The sequence below is a fragment of the Pseudonaja textilis genome, chromosome 1 (assembly GCF_049901715.1).
Source record: "Pseudonaja textilis isolate UNSWEBS1 chromosome 1, rPseTex1.2, whole genome shotgun sequence".
In the NCBI taxonomy this organism is placed as follows: domain Eukaryota; kingdom Metazoa; phylum Chordata; class Lepidosauria; order Squamata; family Elapidae; genus Pseudonaja; species Pseudonaja textilis.
Window position 1 is genome coordinate 81,335,824 of NC_141990.1, and position 20,050 is coordinate 81,355,873.

At 38.6% G+C, this 20,050-nt stretch overlaps 1 protein-coding gene across 2 annotated transcripts in view; it reads right to left on the reverse strand.

The window, feature by feature from the left end:
• The window catches only part of CCDC170 (coiled-coil domain containing 170), a 73,128-nt gene that overhangs the window by 32,104 nt on the left and 20,974 nt on the right, over nucleotides 1-20,050 (reverse strand). For both annotated transcript variants that reach the window (XM_026705015.2, XM_087939409.1), the window contains exon 4: nucleotides 10,483-10,627. In XM_026705015.2, the coding sequence (XP_026560800.1) occupies nucleotides 10,483-10,627 (145 nt within the window). The remainder of the gene's footprint in view (nucleotides 1-10,482; nucleotides 10,628-20,050) is intronic.

Sequence of the window (20,050 nt, forward strand, 5' to 3'; positions counted from 1 at the left end):
TCTTCTGGGGGAGTGAGGATTACAATACCTAAGATACCAAAGTCGTTGTAATGAAGATCCTGTTAGAATTTTCTACTACTTGTAATTAAAACTTGGAGAAAATGGTTTAACATAACAAATCAGAGATTAGAAACCAATAGCTGCCTCCCGTTGGTAAACAACTACTCTTCTGGCAACTGGTGTATGAGAAGTGTGTACCAGCAAGTGATAGCTACAAGCTTCATCCCTCTTGTGTGAAGACCATAAGAATCAAGTGGTCTTCATGCAAGAAGAAGCAAAACTCCATCCCTTCCTCCTCATATGAAGAAGACAGTTTTCTAAGTAGCCTCTTGAGAGTATGCTATTAAGATATATTTTAGGCTAGATAACTGCACAAATATAGTTCATGTTCAAAAGGTAATCTAGATTTTGTCTGGTAGAACAGTAAAAATAGTAGCTGAATTTTTCGATTTGTCATTCCTTGCAGTCTAGATCAAAAGTAGGCATTTAAGCTACACTGAACATGCCATGGGCCCCCTCAGGAAGTTGAGGCAGGGCTCACAAAATACTGATTTGTTACATTAGCTACAATTTTCTAGGGTTACCCATTGTGTTAAGCTACAAACTCTAGTTTACAAACCACAATGGCTGTTTTTTACAGCATGCTAAGCCACAAAACCACATTATGGTTTTATGGCATTATGCATGGCCCAGTTATCATCTTCATTTCTTGTCTTATTGCCATAATTATATCCTTCCTTTTTTAGTACATCTTTGAACTAAAGATGTACTAAACTAACTAACATCTTTGAGCTTTGAAACCAAAGCTGCCTGCTGGTTAGTTTTTTTTTCCCCAGACTCACTACTTGTAATGGTTTATTTATGATAATTATAATAGTAATGTTATACCTGGCTAAAGTATTAGTATTTTTATTATAGTATTTTAATTAGTGCTTTATCTGGCATTGCTTTTATTGATTCCCTTACAGCTGTTATACTGAATGTAATCCATTAAAAATGAGAGTCTTAATGTTATGCCTTCTGCCAACTTCATATTTTGTATGATTACAATGTATGATCTGTGTGGGTTTTTTCCTGGTTTTAGATTTGTTCAGAAATTATAAAATCATACTGATGTGTTAAAAGCTTTACTGAATAGCCAGGTGGAAAGTAACTATTATTAAATGTTAAGGAGAATGTGTGCAATAGTGGTGAAAAATTGCCTTTTTGTTTATTTGTTTTGTTTTACTATTATTAAATATATATACCGCCCATCTTGCTGTTTGTGGCAACTCTAGGCAGCTTGCTTTTAGACTGCCTCCTGCTGTCCCTAGTCTGTGGTTTCATCAATCCTGATGATTTTGGATGTCAAGTAAATAAAACAATAGCTCTCTTTGACTTAACAGTCCCTCTCTCTGATATATTGTTAAATCCGGATAAAAGTAAAGAAGTGTTCAGCAGACTCCAAACAAGTTCCCCCCAAAGTACAGGTAGTTAAGAAAAAGTTACGTGGGTCAGCAGAAATTCTGATCTGAGTGGAAGTCTACAGTCAATTTCAAAAGAGATTTCCCCCAAATATGAAGTTAACTAGAGCTACAGATCTTGGCTGCAAAATTCCAGATCACAACAGAAATAGGAACAAACAGCTCAGTGCTCCATATTTTTCTGCTGCCGTCACATAGCTATTTGGCTTTCTGCAACCAAGATCTGAAGATACTTCTGCTCATATTGAAAATTGGAGCTCCCAAGAGCCTTTTACTCAGAGGTGGGATTCTACCAGTTCGCACCTATTCGTTAGAACCAGTTGTTAACATTCTAAGCAATTCGGAGAACTGGTTGTTAGAAGAAATTACTGGCCTAATCCTGTAAGGAAGGTAGGAAGGAAACATTCTGGTGCTGCTTATAGAAACTGCCTCTCTGTTAACCCTTATAACATTCTTGGCAGGACTGGACTTCCTGTCTCAGGAACGTCTCTGGAGTTTTTTTCCCTTCCTTTGCTGGTACTTTACTTGTGTGGAGTGACCGTTCAAAGTTACAATGGCACTGAAAAAAGTGACTTATGACCATTTTTCACACTTATGACTGTTGCAGCATCCCCACAGTCATGAGAGGCCAGGCGAGGAGATGCGTGACTCTATGTGAGTGATATTAAGTTGGCCACACCCAGCCAATAACATGACCACCAAGCCACGCCCACCAACTTAGCCACGCCCACAGAACCGGTTGTTAAAAAAATTGAATCGCACCCCTGTTTTTACTTGCTTGGTTGAATTTGTGAGCTGCAACCTTATTTAAAGAAGAAAAAAATCTGATTGCAGTTAACCTAAATTTATTACATCCAGACCAGATTACTATTTACTTTGAAGAGCTGAAAACAAATTAGAACTGTAGGCTGGTACATAATTCAGAATGCATATGGTAACTATGTACATTGATCATATAATACTAATTTTGCATTATTTACAAGCCTAAATCAAAGTGCAAGTTTTAGTATTTAAAGTCCTGAATCGAGTGAGAATGTGTTTTTATTCCCTGAGCATATACACACCTGTCCAAATAATAAGAATGGCTTTAATAGCCTGTCAGCTCCATCAGGAAAAGTATTTTACAGGGAGTCCTCAACTGACGACAATCAATCCCAAAAGTTTTGTTGCTAAGCAAGAGAGTTGCTAAATGAATTTTGCCCCATTTTGCAACCTTTGTGGACCCATTTGTTGAGTGAATCACTGCAACTGTTAAATTAGTAACACAGATGTTAAGTGGATCTGGCTTCCCCATTGACCTTGTGTGTCAAAAAGTCACAAAAGATGATCACAATTGTCGTAAATACATATCAATTGCCAAGCGCTCCAATTTTATCCTGTGATCTTGGGGTTGCTGCAACAGTTGTAATTGTGAAAACCCACCATAAGTCACTTTTTTCAGTGCTGTTGTAACTTTGTACGGTCGCTAAATAAACGGCTGTAAGTCAAGGACTACCTGTATTGTTCCTTTGAATTCAGAATGAAAGCGAACAAATCACTTCCAAAAAGAAAGGTTGCTAAGAAGACAGGCAATAGACAGCTGGCCAGAGGAACGGAATGGAGAAGGGGGAGAGAGGAGGGGAGTGGAGGAGAGGGGAGGAGAGGAAAGGGGAGGAGAGGAGAGAGCTACTGTCATGCCCCTGGTGGAGACTAACTCTGAGGGGGAGGAGGAACAGCCAACAGGGAGTGGAAGTGTGGCTCTGGAGGTTGTGGAGGAGGCTGGGGAAGGGCAGAGGCCAGCTGAGCAGTCGGAAGACGACCCAGGCCCATCCCCTATCCATCCTAGAGCACGCAGGGAGGAGAGGATAAGGGAGAGATGTGGTCTAATCCAGAGGAGAGGGCTTTGATCCTCTTCATGGGCTGCAGCTGTGATAACTGAACAAGTGTTTGGACCCGCGTCCTGGTGAACACTGGAAACAAAGTATGTTTTATTTTGGTTTGAAGTTATCTTGGTTGGCGTCCTTCCAACAGACAGTGCCTTGTTATCTCCTTGAATTTGGTAAATACTTCTCCTGTTCTGTTGTGGAAATTTCATCATTGTAGTTTGTTTGGTTTTTTTTATTTTACCTCTATCTGCTCATTAAGTTCGGACTGTATTGCTTTCTTTTGAAGACTATTTTTGAGTACGTTTTATCTCCAACTGAGTATTATTGAACAGTGGAGCCAAGTTGGAGGCATTAAAGGACATTTATTTACGTTTTGGATTTTGTTACATTTGTATCCCACCCTGGGTCATCACAGCTACTCTGACAATATACAATTAAGCCTGGAGGAATGATTAGGTTGGTGTAACTCATGCAAGAAAAAGATGTCTAAACTATACTATCTGTTCATGAAATTTTATTTTTGAATATAGTTTTATGATCTCTAAGATACTACCTTACCAAGAAAGCAGCAGACAAGCAATGTAACATCAAAGCTCAATATATGATCTCTACATTTATTATTGGGGGATAATGGCAGGCAGCTGTTCCTAGAATAACCTTGGGTTAAATTCAGGGGTGGGATGATACCTGTTTTGCCTGGCTCTATAGAACTGGTAGCTCTGAAGAGCAGCAGACACCAAACCGGTTCTCTCTTTGCTGCTGTTTGGCCCACCCACCCGCCCACCTGGGCTCTTACCTGCCCTTTATTTCCTGCTTTTTCAACCTCAGTTGCTTTGCGCGGCACAGCTGAGGTTGAAAAAGCAGGAAAAAAAGACGCTTTTCAAACGCTGCGCACCCATGAGCAGTGCTATTCAGCTGTCCCGGCGGCACAGCTTAAGGTTTTTTACATGCACTGTTGGGTATATGGATACACCAACTAGGTTTGGGTGACTAAATATATAAACCTAGGTTTAAGTGTTTGTAGCTTTAAGCACCTGACTGCAATGTAATTAGATAATTAAGGGTGCGGTTGCAAGGCAGCAATAAGAGGCAGTGAGAGTAACGTAACACTTCCTGCTTCCTGGTTACTGATTTCTGGTCTGGTTTCTGGTTTCTGGTGTTACTGGTCGCTGGTCTCTCTGCTGTCTGCTGCCTGCTGTTTTACTCCTGTATGAGACGTCTGCTTGTTGGCTACTGTGCAAGATACCATTTCTACTGAACAAAAGGACTGTTTACTTGGTGAGCTGTGTATACTCAGCGTTGTCTTCGAGAGAAAGGTATCGGAAGGAAAAGATTTACAAGCAGATAAAGACATTGTACTGACTGTTAATTGACTAGGTAACTGGATGGATATACTGGATATTGACATATGGACTGAATGACACTTCTTAATCTCTGTGTGTATTAAATAACTATTTAAAAACTACAAACAGTGTTTTTGTCTCCAGTGTGTGTATACTCTTGGGCCCAGCCTCTCTCTCATTTGGCTGCCTGGCTTGACTGCTGCTGTGCACTCTGCTTGGGGGTTTGTCCCCAAACACTAACATTGGTTATGGGCCCAGCCCGCACAGTCTAACTAACCAGGATATACCAGTGAGAGTTGGAGTGAGTTGCACATTACTGTACAAACTGTTTGTTGAATAGTTATTTATCTGAGGAGCAATGGCACAAGTAAATTTGCCAAGTCTGTCCATGATATCCAGACTAGATGGAACAAACTATGTTTCATGGTCAATGAAATGTAGTTTACTGCTACGAAGAGAAGGTTTGTGGGACATAATTACAAACCCACCAGATGTATCTAATTTAGATCCTAATGTAGAAGAGGATGCCAAAAAGATACAAGACTATGAACGAAAGAATGAGCAGGCTTTATGCATCATAGGTCTGACTCTCTCAGACCAGCAACTCATTCATATCCGTGGAGAGTGAAATGCTGCAAACTGCTGGGAGAATCTCAAGAAGATTTATGTTCGAGACAGTGTAGGAGCTCATATCAATCTTACACGGAAGCTGTTTAGAACACATCTTGAGAAGAATGGAGACATGTTAACTCATTTAAACTGTATGAAAAGCATTTTTCAAGAATTACAAGAAAAAGAGCTTATATTTAATGAGTTGCAACAAGTATACATCATACTGTCTTCATTGGATCGAAGCTATGATGATTTTGTGACTGCTTTAGAGGTATTGCCAAAAGACAGTTTATCAGTAACTGAGATTACCGGCAGGCTATTAGAAGAAGCCAGAAGAAGGAGTGAACGTGACCAGCTGAGAGAAGATAAGCCTAATAAAGAAGAGAAATTATCTTCAAAGCTGGAAAGAAACCAGCTATGTAAAATAAAGCACCCGGAGGAAGAGAATTTATCTTCGACGGCATACACAATTAAAAAGTGTTTTAATTGTGGAGGCAGAGGACATTTGGCAAGATTCTGCAAGAAAGGAAAACGCCAGAATGTAAAAAAGCCAAAGAAATCCTTTGAACTAGCCATGTTTAACAACTGTGATGTGAAGAGTGATTTATGGGTGGTGGATAGTGGTGCATCCCACTGCATCACGAGAGATAAGACAAAGTTTATAAAAATGTCTACAAGCTCTCAGCATATATCACTCGCGAATGGCTGGCACCTCAAGGCCAAGGGTGAAGGTATTGCATATTGTCCATGTTTAAAACAGAATATAAAAATGTTGTATGTACCACAGTTAAAGATGAACTTACTTTCTGTAAGAGTATTAGATAAACTAGGTTATGTAGTTACATTTAAGAATAATAAGTGCATACTGGAAAAAGATAACAAAAAGGTAACTGCAGCTTTAAATGGAACATTGTATGTCTTACATGATAGTAAGAAAGGGGAGGCACAGACTGTATTTAACAATATCAAGCCTCATAATGAATGTATCCATTTATTGCATAGGCGTTTGGGGCATGTAAATTTTAAAATGCTAAAACGTACAGTAGAGTTATCTGATGGCATAAGGTTAAAACCCTGTGATAAATATTTGCGTTGTAATGTCTGCTGTGAAAATAAGAGTAAAATATTGCCTGCAAATAGGCTAAATGGTTTCAAAACTAAAGAACCTTTAGAAGTTGTATTTGCAGACATTATAGGTCCAAAGAAACCCAGTATGGGGGGTGCTCGATATATACTGAGCATTATGGACCATTACTCTAGATATGGGTTTTGCTACTTAATGAAAAGCAAAACTGAAACATATCAACATTTCTTCAACTGGTTAAAGTTTGCAGAAAGAAAGACTAAACGGCAACTGATAACCTTGGTGACAGATAACGGTACGGAATTTGTTAACAGCAAATTCCAGAATAGATTAAAGGTAGCTGGAATAGAGCACAAGAAATCTGCACCATACAGACCACAACACAACGCATTTATAGAGAGAAGAGGCCAAACACTACAGGCAATGGTTAGAACAATGTTAACTGATTCTGGATTACCTGATTCTTTGTGGGGGGAGGCCACAATGTGTGCTAATCACATATTGAACAACGTGGTTAACTCAACTACTGGTGAAATACCATTCACCATGTGGCATGGCAGGAAGCCTGATCTGAGTTACCTGCACACATATGGTGCACCAGCATGGGTGCATATCCCTACACAACTCAGGCGTAAAGGGCAACACAGAGCTAAACAATTTTTCTTCTTTGGTTACCAAGCTAACCATAGGGCATATAGATTTTGGGAGAAAGGCACATCTAAGGTGTTATGTAGTGCCAATGCCCAATTTCTAGAGCACGTAGGATGGGATAAGTTCGAACAGGATAGCAATAAAGAAGTGATTATTGAATCCTATAGAAATCCCATTAATTATCCCTGTAACTTTAAAAATAAAGTAAAAAGAGAAGTACAGGAAGAAATTGTGCCCATAGAAGAAGAAATAGAACCAATAGCTGAGGAACCTGAACAGGTAGTAATTCAAAAAAGTCCTCATACAAGCCCTGTAATTCCCAGAAGAACTACACGTATATCTAGACCGCCTGATAGATACCAGGCTAACACAGTGTGCCAGGATAATAAAGTTCCATCTACTGTGGAGGAGATAAAAAGGTATCCTACTAAAGATAAGGAAAGTTGGTATGCAGCAATGAATAAGGAATTGAGATCCTTAAAGGATATGAAAGTATATGAAAATGTGAGATTACCTGTAGATATAAAACCCATTGGCTGCAAATGGATTTTTAAGATAAAAACTGATAAAGATGGAAATATAATCCATAAGGCAAGATTAGTAGCCCAAGGTTTTAGACAAAGTGCAAATGACTATGATGAGGTATTTGCACCTAGTCTTAAAGCAGCAACATTAAGGGCAGCTTTAGTGTGGGCAGCAAGCAAGAAATATATAGTTAACCATTTAGATGTGGAAACTGCTTACTTGCATGCTCCACTAAGACATACTGTATATATGAAAAAGCCTATTGGATTGAAAGGTGAAAATAATAATGATTGTTGGTTGTTAAAAAAGAGCCTCTATGGTCTTAAACAATCGGGCTATGAATGGAACCAGTATATTGTAAAGGAACTGAACAATATAGGGTTTAAAGCTGGTTTAGCCGATCCATGTCTGTTTAAAAGGGAGACAAATGGGAAAATATCATTATTATTATTGTTCACTGATGATATTGCCTTGATTACTGAGACTAATGATGAAGCAAATAAAATAATAGCATCATTAGGTAAGAAAATAAAAATCAAGCAATTAGGAGAGATAAAGAGATATCTAGGTTTGAATATATTGAAAACACAGGAAGGTTTTAAGATATCACAGGAAGATAAGATATCTAAATTGCTAATAGATTATAAGATGGAACTTTGTAAGCCTGCAAAGACTCCAATGAGTCAAGATATTTGCAAAATGGATACTCAAAGTCCCAAGTTTGATAAGGTCATATATCAATCTTTGATTGGTAGCTTATCATATATTAGCAATTGGTCAAGGCCAGATATTGCTTATAGTATTAATCAGCTGGCACGACATAATAATGATCCGCTTCAATGTCATTGGATAGCATTGAAAAGAATCTTAAGATATCTTAAAGGAACATTACACCATGCACTGTATTTAGAACCAAAAGGTGATCTCATATTGAGTGCTTATGCAGATGCTAGTTTTGCATCTGAAAGAGACACAAGAAAGTCGACTTCAGGAACAGCCATAATGCTGGGTAAGACATTAATAGGTTGGAAGTCAATAAGACAACAGCATATAAGTTTGTCTACTATGGAGGCAGAATTCTCCTGTTTATCACTATTATGTACTGAGTTAATTATGTATAAACAAATGTTAAATGATATGGGTATAACTGTATATTATCCTATAATTGTACATGAAGATAATCAGGCAGCAATTCAAATGGCCACAAATATCGCAGTAAAAACTAGGAGCAAGCATACAGATTTAAGGTACCTAAATGTTAGACAATCTGTACAGAGTAAAATGATACAGCTGGAGTATTGCATGTCGGAGGACAATATAGCTGATAATTTTACTAAAGCCCAAGGTGCCATTAAGCACCTAGAGAGTTGTGAAAAATACTATTTATACTATAATATACTATAATATTATATATTTATATCACCCAAAAGGGGAGAATGTTGGGTATATGGATACACCAACTAGGTTTGGGTGACTAAATATATAAACCTAGGTTTAAGTGTTTGTAGCTTTAAGCACCTGACTGCAATGTAATTAGATAATTAAGGGTGCGGTTGCAAGGCAGCAATAAGAGGCAGTGAGAGTAACGTAACACTTCCTGCTTCCTGGTTACTGATTTCTGGTCTGGTTTCTGGTTTCTGGTGTTACTGGTCGCTGGTCTCTCTGCTGTCTGCTGCCTGCTGTTTTACTCCTGTATGAGACGTCTGCTTGTTGGCTACTGTGCAAGATACCATTTCTACTGAACAAAAGGACTGTTTACTTGGTGAGCTGTGTATACTCAGCGTTGTCTTCGAGAGAAAGGTATCGGAAGGAAAAGATTTACAAGCAGATAAAGACATTGTACTGACTGTTAATTGACTAGGTAACTGGATGGATATACTGGATATTGACATATGGACTGAATGACACTTCTTAATCTCTGTGTGTATTAAATAACTATTTAAAAACTACAAACAGTGTTTTTGTCTCCAGTGTGTGTATACTCTTGGGCCCAGCCTCTCTCTCATTTGGCTGCCTGGCTTGACTGCTGCTGTGCACTCTGCTTGGGGGTTTGTCCCCAAACACTAACATGCACCCATAGCAAAACGTAGTCACCGAACCGGTAGTAACACTGGTTGAATCCCACCCCTGGTTAAATTATGCCATATCTATCTGAATTATACATGAGAATTATACATTCTTCAGTATCAGAGGTAGACTGTTTAGGGCTTAGCCTCACTTTATATTAACTGCAGCACAAATATGCCCTGTCAATTATTTCTATAGGACCTGTTTTCATGATTGCCTTATCCCCTGTGCATCTTGGAGGTATGATCTTGCTTCCATTTACCGAAGTCCACTACACCACACTTACAGAAGTGTGTTCAGTGTAGCCGCTGACATGGATGGAAGGGGGCATGAAGCCAAGGGAATCTATTGATTGCTGCTCGTAAAGTATAAAGACAAGATCGTTCACAAGCTTTATTACTGGGGTAAATTAGAGTTCAGGTGTCAGCATAGGAGAGTGCAAATTATGCAGATATATTGTTCTGCTCACCTGAGGACTGCAAGAATGTGCATTAACACTGCCAGGACTGTAAAACTCTCTTACCTAATAACATCCTCTCTCTGGCAGCTTTAACCAGCCCCTGAAGATTTCATTTTTATTCTTCCTAGCTTTTTATTATCTTTCTGCTGGCTCCATGGTGTTTTCAGGTTAATACTGCATTTTATTATAACAACATTTATAACATTTTTATAGTAAGGGCCCACATGAGGGCCTACAATAAAAACCAGAGTGGAAATAGAATTAATTCAGAGTCCTGGAAAAAAATCTGACATCTTATTTAATTCAAAGGGTTCCGCTCATAAAATAGGTGTCTTTAATGCTTTGCTATTATTTCTGTAGCTTAATTTGAAGAGGCACACATTTTATTATTGTATAATTTTTAAAAGAAAACCTTGGAGAGCAGACGTTCTGGTGACTCTTCATTTCCTCTTATGCCCAGTTCCAGAAGATGACAAAGTTGTGCGATGAATTCATTTTGTTCTTTGCTGACCTTAGATGCATAGGATTTGCTTTCTTCAGATTTATTCAAACATTTTCTAATTAGGATTCAAACCAAAGCAGAAATAATTTTATAGATAAGAAAAATATGACCTGTTATCATTGTTTGTATTAATTGTATCACGATACCATTATGTCAGACCAAGAATACATAATTTCATTAGCATATATCGCATAGTATATATCTGGTGCAGATTTAGTTAATCATATCCTCAACTGTGAATACACAAGAAAATAGATAGTAGAATAAGAACCAGTTTGGTGTAGTGGTTAACACAATCAGACTAGAAACCAAGAAAGGGACTGTGAGTTTCCAATAAAACTATAGGGACTAGTTTCGGTAGTTGTCAGGAGTCGAGATCAAATTCACACATAAACACACACACACACAAAACCAATGTATTTCTCTTTTTTTCCTATTCTAAAAAAAGTTGTGTGCTATTCAAGGGTGATCTTGCTCTTCTCTTCTGGTCTGGGGAATCAGAATGGCCTCTCCCTGAAAGCGATTCTAATCAAAATGGATCTGTCTGTTCACAGGACAATACTGTTTTTAGTTGAGGAAATAACTTCCATGGAACTCAGAGAAGACCAATATACAGTAATGAATTTCCTTTCTAAACAAAAATCATAATTATAATAAGAGTGCAAAAATGCTGTACGTACACAGAAAAGTGTCCTTTTCTAAAATGTTAATCTTATGTAATGGATATCTATATAATAAATTATATGTAACATAGAACAGGATAAGTTTCATTCATATAGTATTTAGTATTAATTAATTAATTGTACTGGCCAGTGGTGCGTTTCAAATATTTTTACCACCGGTTCAGTGGGCGTGGCTTGGTATGCACGCTTTGCATGCACGCACACACTTTGCACATACTTGTGTGCCAAACATGCACTTTGCATAGGCACAGAGGCCTTCTGACTCACCTCCTGCAATCCTGCACTCTCCCGGTCGCTTCAGCAGCTGCCGCGCAGCAATCTGCTGTGCCATGCAAAGCAGCTGCGCTTCAAAAGCAGGGAATAAAGGTTAGTATGGAGCCCGGGTGGGCGGGTAGGCCCAACAGCAAAGCGTCGGAGAGAACCAATTGTGTCTCCACCGCTCATCAGTGCTACCAGCTCGGCAGAACCAGGCAGAACCAGTAGAATACCACCACCGTCACTGGCAGGGTTGTTATACATACCATCAATAAATAGGATTGAAAAAACAGTAAGGTTTCTTAAGTGAGAGCCTAGAATCTACAATACTATTTCAATAACTTCTGCAGGATCTTCTCCCAAATGCAACCAAAATAAAATTATGCTGACCAGTATTATAAAGCTCAAAGAGAGTTGATGATCAAGCCCAGCGGTGGTATTCAGCAGGTTCTGACCAGTTCTGGAGAACCAGTAGTGGAAATTTTGAGTAGTTTGGAGAACCAGCAAATACCACCTCTGACTGGAGATTTTACAGTATCTTTCCCCTGCCACGCCCACCAATCCATGTCCACAGAACCGGTAGTAAAAAAATGTTGAATCCCACCACTGATCAAGCCTGCCAATCATTAAAATGAGTTCATGAACATACACGAACTGTTCCTCTAAGAGAGAAGGAATTGTTTCCTGGTGCTCTACTTTATGTTTTCACGATGCATTTTTTTCTGTCCATGGAAAAATATGCCCTTCCCCCCCTCCCACCCTCCATTTCATTCCCTAAGTTTACCAAGATATTAAGGCTGCTTCAGATTTCTGCAACTGAAAATGTCCTGTCCAAATGAGAGCAAAATCTATTATCAAAAACCCACTTATACTGGGCACACTCATGAGGCTCAGACTGATGAAGGCAGACTGAAGTAGAGAAATTTATTGAGTTCTAAGCAACAACCCTGGAATGAGGGAGAAAATTGGCCTAAGAACCACTTCATCATTATGAAAAATACACTAGTGGAAATTAGCAGAAAGCGGTTCCAACTATGCAACTTATCTAAGAGAAATTTCAGCAGGCTGTCTTTAATCGTTAACAGTTTATGAGATCATGTAGTCATAAGATTTTTTAAAAAGTTTCTTCTAAGTGTCAAAAGAACCCAGCTGAGGTTCCAACTAAGGAATCTGTGCATGTGCTTTTAATAGGGATTAACAATGCATCTTTTCCCTGCACACTTCAACGCTGTATTCAAAGCTTCTGCTAGGCAATTTACGTTATTGATGTTCAGACCTAACAAAACCTCGTTCTCCTCTAAGAAAATTGATGTCTGCAAAAAGCTTGTATAAATGATGGTGAACCTTTATTCTTGATGGGGCAAAAAAGCCCAGGACTCCTTTTAGTTGAAGCTAAAACTTTCTGAGAATAAAAGCAGCATTTTTAGATTTTTTTGCTGGGCAACTTCTGCTGACATAGTTCTTCAACTTCTAGGCCAGGTCTGCACCCCATGTAGAAGATCAGGGGTCCCCAAACTTGGCAACTTTAAGACTTGTGGACTTCAATTCCCAGAATTCTCCATCCAGCTACATAAAAGATAAAGAGCCCCAATTAAAAATCATCAGTGACCACAAAGGAATCAATGATTTGGCAGCTAGTTGAGCAGCTGCAGCTCCAGACTTGACCATGAAAATTCCTGGAGGTTTTGAAGGCACTTGGGAGTGTGCCTTTTAAGAGGGTAGCAGTGGATCTTTCTTGGTGGTGATGGCATTTGGTGGCAAATTTACTGACTTTTTTTTTAAAAAAAAGTGTTCGTGGGATACCGTAGAGGACCTAAGATGTAAGGTGGGAAAGATGTGGCCCACAGCCACATGTGGTGGAGGCCCACTGTAGTCTATTATACAGAAAGGAGTGGGTGGGTTCATGAATCAACAGATTCTCCCAGAGATCCTTCAGATTCAGATTAACAGAGTTGGAAGGAACTTGTAGGTCATCTAGTCCAACTCCCCACCCAAGCAGAAGACCCTACACCATTTCTGACAAATGGGAGTCCAAACTCTTCTTGAAAGCCTCCAGTGATGAAGCTCCCAAAACTTCCAAAGGCAAGCTGTTCCATTAGTTGATTGTTCTCGCTGTCAGGAAATTTATCCTTATTTCAAGGTTGAATCTCCCCTTTATCAGTTTCCATCCATTATTCCTTGCCTGGCCTTCAGGTGCCTTGCAAAATAGTTTTATCCTTTCCTCTCTGTAGTAGCCCCTCAGATATTGGAACACTGTTATCATCTCTTCCCTGGTCCTTCTCTTCACTAAACTATCCATACCCAATTCCTGCAACCGTTCTTCATATATTTTAGTCTGCAGTCCCCTAGTCATCCTGGTTGCTCTTCTCTGCACTTTTTCTAGAATCTCGACATCTTTTTTATAGTGGGGCAACTATAAAATTCAATAATTCAGTAATCCTAACCTCCTCATTCTAGGTATTTTGGAAACTAGAGATACCAATCCAATTAGATGTCACTAATACATTTGAATTTGTTTTTGTCTGATTTTTTAATTATTTATTTATTACATTTTCAGGCCACTTGACCCCAGCTTACATTTTAAAGTAAAGATTTAATGCAACAGACAAAAAAAAGATCAAATGCATCCAGAAGAAATAAACATCACACCTGCTCTTCATGACAATCTGGTTAAAGCAGTTCTTTCAGTGCTTTAATAAGTACAGCTTCTGGACCTCCTGTTTTGAGCTTCCCCAAAGACAGACCGCTGACCGCAATTGTGCGTGGCTTTGGTTCATGCTTCGGCATCAGACAGCCCCAATCCTTTGGATTCAGGACAGAAGCTGCCTCGTAGGGGTGGCAGAGGAAGGGGAGACTGTCAGCTGGGTAGAGGAGAGTCGCAAATCCCCTCCCCAGTTTGGCAATTGCTCCCTCCAGAAGACATCTGAAGCGGAGGTCTGAAATGGCCACCCTGAAGGGGAAGATTAGACTGGAATAAGATTGTGCAGGAGAGAGAAAGAAGCGAACATCAGGAGGAACAGGACGATATAATCAAGTGGAAGATACCCCCAGGATTAACATTTCAAAGAATCTTTAAGAAAAGATTTAAGTGGCGAAGAGAAAGAGAAAAAAAAGGTGTGAATTGCTTTTGACAGTGTCGGGGCTTTGAAACCTCAAAAGGTAGAAGCTGGAGAAGGAACTATATAATCAACTTGGATAAGTATATTTTGATTTTATATTGGCACTAATAAAGCTGAACTATAGACTGTTAAAGTGGAAATTTAATATCAACTAGATTTGATCTTTTTCTCATTGGAAAGTTGTGGTTTAAAAAGCTCTGAGTAATAGAGAAGAAAAAATAAAAGAGGGGGTGAAGATTTAGCATAATAAACAGTGCCATCTCAGTTAAACTCAACTTGTTTTTCGTTTAAAAAACTCTTTTGTTTCTTGAAATTGCATGGAAATTGATACAATAAAGCAAGAACTTTCAAAAATTGAAATATTGTAACAAAGAAAGAAGTAGGAAGATTCTGCCTTTGGATTAATTGCTGATTCTGACATGGATTTGGCTCTGGGTTAGTGGAGACTTAAAAACTTGAGAGGAAGAAAAGTTGACTGTTGGAAATAAACTTTTAAGATACTATTTGGATTAAATTGCGAATCAGAAAGTTGTAAAATGGCGGTTTCTCTTCTGGCATTAAAAATGGAACTCAGAAAAATGAAAGAAACACTACAAGAACGAGGTGAATCGCTGGGTTTTGCTTTAAAATGTATTGAAAATGCGACAGCAGAATCTGAACAACAAAGACAAAAGGCAGAAGAGGAGGTGGAGCAAATCATAGAAGGGGCCATCTTTAGTGACCATCGAGAACAAAGAAGTCTTGAAAAAAAGAAGAAAAGAGTTGGAAATAAATACAGGAGATTTAAGAAATTAAATAAAAAGGGGAATATCCAAAAAATTAAAAAAAGGAAAAAGAGTCAGCAGAAATTCAAAGGGAGAAAGGAAGCTATAAATAGAGAGAGGAATAAAAACTGGAGTGAAAGAATAAAGGAGAAAAGACAGGGGGCAAGAAGGGACAAGAAACTGGATTTGGAAACAAAGAAATATTAGAATTGTAAAAAAAATGGGGAAATGCTGAATTGGACACAGAGTTAATGGGTGAATATTATATAGAAAGGGGATTCTGTAAGATATTGAGGGGTAATATAAATAAATTTATAGTTACGAAATAGGGACATATAGACTGACAAGATGGAAAAACAGAATTGTTAGTTTTTGGATAATGGAATCTAATGCTCTTCCACTTTTTGTAGAGAGATAATTGTAACAAATAATGGAATAAGTATATTAGATATATTGAAATATTTTTAAGATTGGAATGTTGGCTTTTTTTGTTTAAATATGAATGGAATAATTGATGGAATATGTGTATTAAATATATGGAAATAAATGAAATGATATAGGAGAGCTGAAATGGAATTAACTTTAGGGTTTAGGATTGTTTTACTGTTTGAATGAGTAGATTAATATGTCCTTTGGGGCAGGGGTGGGGAGGAATTTAATGAAATTTAAAAGGAGAAAAACCATGCAGAATCTGATTTATATATGCTATGTAGTTTTAAAGGGATTTTTAAGTTTAATGTTTTAGGTAATAATGATAAATGTTTTAATGATATTTAAAAAGGGATGAAAATAAATGAATTTGTAACTTAGAGGTAGTGCACTTATATTGAGATTTCAGGGGGGAAACCAATTTATAGAAGAAATGTCTTTTTTTAACTAGAATCTAAGATGAAATATACAAATGTGACAGTAAAAAGTACTAAAGTATAATAATTATGAAGTTATCATAAGTGAATTAAATAATGAGATAAATATTTGGAATAATACAATAAAATAGAAAATGTATAAAAGCACTGTTAAGATAAGGAATTTGATATAAAAATTGAATATGTAACCATGGTCATATTTGTATGTATATGTGAAACTTGTAATCATGCTGTTCACTAAAAAGAGATATTAAAATGTGGAAAACTGAATAAAACTTGTTTTTTTTAAAAAAAATAAATACAGCTTCTATATTCAGAACAAGATGACATCCCTCAGTGCTGGTAAACATGGCTGGGGGAAAGTTAAATGATATTGTAAGGCCCTCAGGGGAGAAGAGGTGTTGCAACAGATCAGTTGATTTGGTTGGTAAATGCTTGACAGAGCAGCAGAAATGACTAGGAGGGAAGTGGATGTGATATCTACTCAGACAAGAGACCACCAAAATCCTGTGGTTTAAATAAACTAAAAGTCCATCTGGCCTGAAGAGATTCAGTAACTCTTCCCTCAAGCAAGAAGAATGTACAGCTGGCTGATGGGTTGAACTTCTTCTTCTCTTCTACTTCTTGTTCCTAAGGAAAAGGCTATGTTGATTTGGAAGGTTATCAATACAAGCCTTGTTACGAAGTATAAATAATTGGTGAATCTAGGAATCTATCTTCCTGCTTCCAGAGTCTCGCAGCTGAAATAGCCTGGGCAGGTGTAAGACAAAGTTTTCTGCTGAGATGGGTCATAATGGACAACGTATTCAGGATCATGGAGCCCCTGCTTGTCCTTCACCACAGGAACAGTCTTCTTCTTGTTGTGCTATATTCGTCATCAGACGTTGGCAACCATGTTGGTGATCCTGTTTTTATCAAATGTCCACTAGAAACATGATACACCCAAAACAAGAACAGTGCTGCTACAATATGGCTTAACATCTGTTGGCAGTTCCATTCGAGGTATTTTCACAAATCCAAGAAACTGGAATGTCCATGCCATGATGTTTTTACAGCTCCTAGAACTTCTGGCGCAAGGGCGACAGGGAGAGGAGAAAGTTTATATAATTGAGAAGGGAAACAGGGAAAGCAACACCCAAACATGTTGGATAGAGAATGTTGAAAGTGTTGAGGTTTTCACAATTAGGCCATGGTGACAAGGAGGGAGACAACACTCCATTCTGGCTGGCTGAAGTTGGAGAGGGAACAAGCACCAAGTATTCCCAGACATGTTTTGAGACAGGAAGAAAGAAATGGAAGGCAAGATGATAGAGTGTCAAGCCAAGAGCCAGGAGTTCTTACATCAGTTATAAACACAACTGGCAGCTTCAAGGCCACCAAGCATTGTCCCAAGGGTCCACTAATTTATGGGGAGAAAAGAACTAAGGATTTCAACTTTCATAAATACCAGGGGAACTGGCAAACTGACGGTAGACAATCAAGTATTTTTACTTGGCTCAGCTCTTGTCTGCAGTAATAATTCTTATCTAAATAAGCCATGTTTGTGAACCATCTGCCAAATCAAGTAGCAGAGATCTGTGATTTACTCCAGAAACTTGATGGGAGAAGTCTGGCAGCTGGAGAACAAATTCCAGTGAATGCCCCTTTCCATTTGTATCTTCTACCCACTGATTTCAAATTATTTGCAGCTAAATGTGTGCAAAGTCTAGGAGAAAGTTGTTTATTGCTCCATGGACTGCTTTGGCATCATACAGAGTTGTATATCTTAGTGCATTTCAAAACATAAGCAGAGGACAAGGAGAGGCTTTGACTATAATTCTTGAATTTCGCCTTGTTCTAGAATTATCCAGATGTTTGATCCCATAAGGAATTAACAGTTTGAAAGAATCTGGACTTGTAATTCTATATTCTGGATGGGAGTACAGCCTCAACAAGCTGTTGCCTCAATGTGCACTATATTCAAAAACTCACTGAAAAGTTTCCATAAAGGAAGCATTTGCTAATCTAGTCTATAAATATGGGTTTATTTCACAGTTCCTCAGCCAAACACAACTTCTGGTCAGAGTGTTAGCAGCCATTTTGGCAAATTAAATAATTTCAAAGAATCAACCTTAAGGGATTTTGCATAAGAAATATTTGTGAGCACACTGGTTTAGGCTGCAGGCTTGTAGATTTTTTTGCCCATACATAAGCCCATTTGAAGTTGATCCAACACAGTCTCTCCTTGAAGTCTTGAATTTTCTGCATAAAGCAGAAGATTCCTAAAGTCTAAAAGACCCTAAATGAAACTGTTTTGGACTTCCTCATCTTGCTTGCATGGATTTCTGCAAGAAATAGCAACTCCAGAACATCTACCAGTACAACTTGAAAGCTCCATGACTTTGTTATACACAGGAAGTAAACCATGTTAGTCAGCCTATATATTAATTTGTTTTGAGCAAGCATTGCCCGTTCAGTTTCAACACTTTTGTCAAATGATCCAGGAAAAGGGACATCTCACTGCCCCAGGGAACCTCCTTAACTCTTGGTTAAGCATATGGATCCTCCCCCCCTCCCCCCCCCCAGCTCAGGCTTGCTTGACACACATAAGGACTGTGACTATGCAGCAAAATTACAAAAGAAATGGCACGGAAAAGGTAAGATTAGTTAGAGGTTGATTCCTTCCTCTTGTATGGCCACCAAACTGCAATGCAATTTTAAATCAGAATTGATGAGACCTCCTGTGCATGAAAATAATGAAGAGGAGGATCCCTGACTTTTTACAGATTTGTATTTTTCTGGTCATCCTTAGATTTCTTTGGAGGCAGACTTTTGGACTTGCTAGGTGTACAAGAAAAATAGACCCACAATTATTTTGGATTCAGAAGAAAAACCTGGACTCCTCTTTTCCTTTCTGGGGGAGGGTGTGTGAAATACACTTAGATTTACTAGAAGGCTCTTGTACTTCTCTGAATCTTCTCGGACAACTATATCCTTGATAGGTCTTCTGGTGTGACCTTCATCCTGGAACTGATCACTGATTACTTCTACCCCTTTTCTCATGTTTAAGAACACATACCCATATCTATCATCCCTCCATCCATCCATCATTCTATAGTATCTATCTATCTGTCATCTATCTATCTTTATCATCCATCCATCCATCCATCTATCCATCTATCTATTTCATTTTATGCCACCAATCTCCCCTATGTCTCTAGGTGACCCACAGATTTAATTTATCATAATAAAATTTAAAATCATACAAAAGAAACCAGGAATAAGAGACAGATAGCACAGGGATGAGGTCTTCTTACCCTATCAACCACTTGCAGTGGTAAACATCCCCCCAGAGCCTTAAGCCAATTAGCAAAACCAAGTTTTAATACCCTTCTGGAAGGCCAAAAAGATGGGAGCAGTTTTCAGCTCTGGTAGTAGAGTGTTCCACAGGGATGGGGCCACATCAGAAAAGGCTTTTCTCCCCGACCCCGCCTGCCAGAATTCCTTAGCAGATGGGATCTGTAGTTGGCCTCTTCTGCTGATGTATGTGGGGCAGACAAGTCCCATTGGGGTAGATGGTTCCTCAGATACACGGACCCATGCCATATAGGATTTAATGGTAATAACCAACACCTTGAATTGGACTGGGAAGCAAACTGGTAGCCAATGCAACAGCGGTGTTATATGTGCTTCCTTTACTGATCTCACTATGTGCAATCAGATCTGCAAGGATTACCGAGGTGTGATTTCATATCCAATAACTTCCCTGACTGGGAAGGGGAGGATAAAAGTAGTTTTGTCTTTGCCCAGGT